Source organism: Aptenodytes forsteri, unplaced genomic scaffold (genome assembly GCF_000699145.1).
Source record: "Aptenodytes forsteri isolate BGI_AS27 unplaced genomic scaffold, ASM69914v1 Scaffold241, whole genome shotgun sequence".
NCBI classification, from domain to species: domain Eukaryota; kingdom Metazoa; phylum Chordata; class Aves; order Sphenisciformes; family Spheniscidae; genus Aptenodytes; species Aptenodytes forsteri.
Window position 1 is genome coordinate 6,259,341 of NW_008795252.1, and position 6,003 is coordinate 6,265,343.

Genomic DNA, 6,003 nt, shown 5'->3' on the forward strand with positions numbered 1-6,003 from the left:
AGACCTCTGGTCACGAACCACGCAGCAAAGGCCGTCAGAGCAACTGGGCAACTGTAACTCAGCCATTTAGCGCTGTAGGACTAAATACAGAGCAAGAAGACTTGAAATAAATAAAGGTAACTCAGTTAGCCATTTAGCACTGTAGGACTAAATACAGAGCAAGAAGACTTGAAATAAAGTTGGTGTAAAACGGGAAAGAAGCTTATTGTGGATTTCTTCTTTTTAATTTTTTAATCACAATCAAATGTAAGTCACTTGAAAAATTTTGGCTAGTCTTACTGTCAGTCTAGAAAGGAACTGAGAGCAAGAGGATGGGAGAGTTCCCCAAAATTTTGAAAACCTTTTCCCCCTATTGTTTCAGATGAGGAGAGAAAGAGGATAGGGTAAAGCAAATTAAAAGTCAATGTTTCAAAGATATTTTTTTGAACCCCCAAAATGTAAACTAGCTGTTGAAGTCAGTAATTAGACCCCTGTTGTGCTTAGAAAAACAGAAGCATAGGCAGAGTTAGGAGAAGGCCTTGTTTCTTTTCTTTACATACAAGTTTCCTCACTCTCCTCTGAGGTTCTTGCACCAGGAAGAATTTCTTTTTTGTTGGCAGTAGCTGGTTCTTTGCTGGTTGATCTTTCTGTATTTTTAATATTTGTCATCTCTTTGCCATCTGGTTTGAAGCGTTTCATTATTAAAACAGAGAGCACTATGTATAGGAGACAGCATCCTGCCCGTAGTCCTGCAATGAGGCCAAGATAGACATTTCTAGAAAAAAAAGTGACAAAATATGTTTGTATTAATAAAGTTTGCCACTTCTGAGCAGAACCAAGTAAGATATCAAACACACTTTGGCAAAACCATCTATTCTCAGCCAGGTATTGCTTCACATTTTGAGAAATAACAAACAGAAAGCAATCAATCTCATGGGTTTTAGCCCCAGGCGGGTTCTAATCAGGTCCTATACTCCTAGCAGAAATGCCTCTTGTCTGAAGAGTGCTCCCATTCAGCAGACGATATTTTAGGGCTGGGACAGGAGGAGCTGCACCAGCCGGGGCTTTGCCTGTTGTCCCTGCCTTCCCCCAGCCCCTCACTGGCAGCACTCAGTGCTCCTGGCCACAGCTCTCCATGCACCAGCAGTCACTTGGGTCCCCTCTCCAAGTGGATTTTGTGAGCTGTCTTACACATTAGGAAGCAGAGAAAGGAGGGATGAGGAAGAGTGTCTTCAGTACTACACTTACTCCATGGTTGTTCAGTCTCCCACAAGGCCAAAGTGCCACAGAGTTATTCAGTGCACTAAGGCTTCAATAAAGGAACTAATTCTGGTGATGTAAGACAGTGTACTGCAATGTCACACGTCAGATTGAATCAAAATTATTTGGCTTATTTGATCTATTAAGGCCTAGTCAAAATGAGGGGGTTTAGTGCTTTTAGTATCCTAATCAGTCTATTGACAATTGTCATGGGCAAAGTATACCTTGGTCCTTGGTGCCCAAAGCTGCCTCAGAAGCCAAATTCCCAATCCCTTACTGAAGATTTTGGCTTACCTGAATGCTTTTGTGTCATATACCCGACAAGATCCAGATCCCCCACAGTTTTTTGTCCCCCATTTCAAGCAGGTCTCATCGATCAAGGCACCAAAATAAATAGGGGCTGGGAGTCCTCCTGCAAAGAAAATCTGATTACATGATCTCAGACATGAAGATCTCAGCATTTAATGTCATGGTAAAGAAATGAGGAAATGAATCTCAGGGCTTCTGAATTATGGCTGCATAAAATGCGACTAAACATCCAGCTGCAGCTTTGAGATTCTAAGAGTTGTGAAAATATTTAAGCAAGTACCTAAAAGGAGTTGAAAGGATGGAAGATTATAGCATTATTATATTCAGTGAGGGAAATGTTAGTAATTCTACTTTAATGGCATTTTTGTTAGAATTATAACTTCTGTTTTTTAAAGAAGTAATATAACCAACATTTCTTTTTCAGTCCCCAGTGTGGAATTACGTGCCATGACATATTAATATTTATGTATACTAATGTGTCTATTCAGGTTTTATACAACAATTTGCCATTAAAAATGGTTAGCTGAGTGCAAAGGGCTGAAATTAAGCACTTGCTTAAAACCAACCAGGTAATAACTGTATTACTTATGTAGTACTGAAAGAATTCCTTTTAAACAGTCGTAAAGCTTTAATATAATCAGCAAGCTGTTTCAGGGATAATGTGCAATTTTGTGAAGAAAACTATTTCATAAAAGCACAAGATTGATTCTCTGCAGCATTCAGCTAAGATATGGAGATTAGGAGAGAGATCCAAATGACGACTACTTGGGCTTGTCTGCGTGAGGAAGATCTCAAAAATCAGCAAGAAAGGGAAGATAAGACAAGGTTTGTAAGAGGCAGGGCAGACTACATGCCTGAAGACTGGAACGATTATTTATTGCAGATAAACACAAGAAAGAAAATAATAAGCAGAGTACATAGTAGCTCTAAGTGAAAAATGGTCAGGAAAAGGGACCACAGGTGTTAAGGATATCCAGACTGATCAAGCTCAGGCAGTTGTGTCCACAAATAAAATAAAATAAAATAAAATAAAATAAAATAAAATAAAAAGTACAATGCAGTTTCCTTCCTTTGCCCGATTCCTTTGCTGCATAGAAAAAATTCTGAAGAGATAATAATAATACGTAATTACATACTAGGAAACATGTAGAAAGCTCCTCCAAAAATTTTGAAATGTATAGTCTGCTTACAAAGAAAAATTTTGGAAAATTTCTTCTGTTCTTATCTGGAGCAAGGACATTGTACTGGCTAGCTTTGGTCTGTCTCTTTGACCACCTACTTGAATCCCACAAAGAAATGAAGTTTTACCTAGTACTCTACCACCTAAAGTTTCAATCCCAACAGCAAAGGATTTCAAGTCTGGTGAAACAGATCTAAAAAGGAAACAAAAATAGTACATTGTTTTGGGGAACAATAGAATAATGTAGCTATAGCCATCCTGTGAACATCTGCACGTGCCCCATTGCAAGAGTATTGTGGCTTACCTAGCATAGCTCACTCAAACCCTAATTGAAAACATTCACCAAAGTTAAAGTTCAGATGTAGATCCTCCCTCCATTGACTTCAGTGGATGAACTCTCATTGAAATAAATGGGAGAATCTACAGAAACTGGTCTTGAACCCAAGGAGAACAGATTGTAAAGACTTTTGGGAGAGGATGCATGGGAAAATTAAAGTGAACCAACCAAAAGTAGGCACTTCATGTCCATAAGTTAAGCTCCAAGAAGCTGCCTTGCTTTGGAAGGAGCTGTGCTGTGCAGTGGTGAACAGAGGGAACAAGGGTGTGCAGTGCTTGCTAGCTACGTGCAGGTAAAACCCACCTCTGCCTCTAGCATTTTAGAGAGAGGCAGCAAACGTGAGTTACCTGGCTACAAAAGTACCTCATTCCTAACAGTGGAAAAACAACCTGTGTCCATCAGATGAACTGGAAGAATTCACAAAAAGCAGAGGGAAGTACTGAGCTGGCACAGGGGCAGGAGGGACACTTGCTATGGCCAGCCTGTTTCCTGAACTGGAGTTTATGTATCAGTGTATTGTCTTTTCAGCATTAACACGAAAGGCTTCTCAATGTACACATTAGTATTCTGAAAACTTTGCCTAGCAAAGTTAGCCTTGTCCATAATCCAGGCATGCGGTAAGAATGGCTGCACTTAGAAATATTGCAGAGGAATCAGCAGCTTAACAAAGAGAGTTACCTAGTCATGCACACTAACTAGCGAGGATTGCAATTCACCCATGAGCATGAGTGGAAAGAAACTTCCATGCGAAAGGCACAGAACATTGTCTTTTCTTCCGAGTATAAAATAGCAGTGCTGGTTTACAACTGAAGGAATAAAAATAAAAAAATTACTGCTGCTGACATAGTTCTGTTTATATCAGCTTGACAAAAAATGGGAGTATCAGACTTCTCACAACACAGAAAACATTCTGAGGCAACAAGGCTTAACAAAGGTGAATGTTTTTCCCCTGAGTAATGTGAACAGCATAGTCACCTTGGATATGGCATAGCACTGCATCTTATTTCAAGTTCATTGCTCTGTTAAAAACCTCCCTGTCATTGGAAGTGAAAACTAATGTTCAGAATCAGCATAAGGCCCACCCATTTCATCACCAAAGTATCTACTCAGCCTTAAATTGGAGTTAAATTGGCGGACAGGCATTTTGCTGTGCCTCTGAACAGAGCTGGATTTCAGAGTACAGGCAAAGACTCAGGGCCCCAATTTCATCAGCATGCCATTCCTCACAGTAGGAATGAAATAGTAGATACCATATTCAGTTTCTCTTTCCCCAAGCTTTATGGTCAAGGTAAGGTAAAGTATTTCACCTAAACATAATCATGTATGTAGGAGTGCCTCCTAAGGCTAAAATAAATGCACATGCAGTCTGTAATGCTAAAAAATAGGGAAATGCTTTGGTACAGCTTTCTCTTTGGCATTGTCCCAGAAGTGCAGAGGAATTGCCAAGTCCATGCACTTGTCCTTTCACACAGCTGCAATTGTGAAACACCTGAAAGGAGAAGATAAGAAGAAGAATTTATTTAATCAGAATTCAGTGGCCGAAAACTATTTTAGTAGCTAGATTTTTCACTCCACATAACAGGCAGGCTGTTGTTTATGCTGAAAGAACCTCCCTAATCATCTTTGCAGACTGATGGCCAAGTTCATTGGTATGCTCCAGCCACTCTGAGCTGCTCCAGAGACACAAAGCAACTGTGACTCTAGTTTCAGCCATGCCATTGCTAGGACAGAAGGTGCTCTGTGTATGTTTAAAATGGGTCAAAATAATAAAATTCAGACGTGAACTGTTATCCAGCCATTCTGCTCAGGAATCCTATGAAGTAGAAGAGCAACAATAAAAATATAGATGTGGACCCAACAATGCAATCATGCATATCTATTGTTATGTATCTAAAACAGTATTTGGTGCTGGATTGAGAGAAGGCTGTTTCATAGCCTTTGAAGTTAGCAGGAAACATGGGTTTGAAAGCCAATTCCCCTGAAGTGAAGCAAGAGAATATTGCTGGGATATATGGATATAAGCCTGAAAATGTCACCTGTCTCTTTCAGTATTGTTACATGAAGACAATTCTGCCTCTGCCAGAAGACATGACCATTTGCACACACTTCTGCAAACCTACTATTTTTAATGGTCTTGCCTAGGTAGGATTGTTTGGTGTCCTGGAAATGGCTTTGCTGCTGATACACTGAACAAAATGGCCAGACATATATTTACGGCACCTCTTGGCTGTACAATTTAGAGTTATGACTTGCTTTCCTGAGCTATGGCAGCTCAGGAAAGCAGGCAATTCCAGTATGATCTGTAACAGTTTGTGAAACCAGCACTCAGTTTTATACACATCTGCTGCACATGAGTTGACACCACGGAAATTTGCTAGTTTAACAACCAGACTAGCAAAGGTCTTCTAAAGCAAACCCCTCTTAGCTGTGTTGTACCTACACAGTAAGAGACCTACTGAGAAACTTAAAGCCAAATTTATGGTAATCTTGCTGAGAAGAAAATAAATTACAAAACAAAATCAAAATAAAAGCATTCAAGAAATGTAAGTCAAGAGTCTGAGATTTTCATGTCTTTCCTGAATAGCTTACTTACCTCACCCCAATTGTTTTAAAAACCCTCCCTGAAACCTTGCACTCACTTAGTTTCTACTACAAGGTTAAACTGTACAGAATGGACATTTGTGTCTACAGGATTTCTTAATCACAAAGCCAAAAAATTAATAGATGGAGAAATCTAGCTGTATCTATAATCATAGAATAGTTGGGGTTGGAAGGGACCTTTAAAGGTCATCTAGTCCAACCCCCTTGCAATGAGCAGGGACATCTTCAACTAGATCAGGTTGCTCAGAGCCCCGTCCAACCTGACCTTGAATGTTTCCAGGGATGGGGCATCCACCACCTCTCTGGGCAACCTGGGCCAGTGTTTCACCACCCTCAG

The 6,003-nt window shown here is 40.0% G+C and overlaps 1 protein-coding gene across 1 annotated transcript in view; it reads right to left on the reverse strand.

Moving 5' to 3' along the window:
- Window positions 1–531: 531 nt before the first annotated feature.
- The window catches only part of LOC103898680 (solute carrier organic anion transporter family member 1C1-like), a 20,877-nt gene continuing 15,405 nt past the window's right edge, over window positions 532–6,003 (reverse strand). The window contains exons 11-14 of the mRNA XM_009279001.1: window positions 4,373–4,554; window positions 2,857–2,921; window positions 1,534–1,651; window positions 532–754 (exon numbers count right to left, since the gene is read on the reverse strand). Coding sequence (XP_009277276.1) covers window positions 532–754; window positions 1,534–1,651; window positions 2,857–2,921; window positions 4,373–4,554 — 588 coding nt within the window. The remainder of the gene's footprint in view (window positions 755–1,533; window positions 1,652–2,856; window positions 2,922–4,372; window positions 4,555–6,003) is intronic.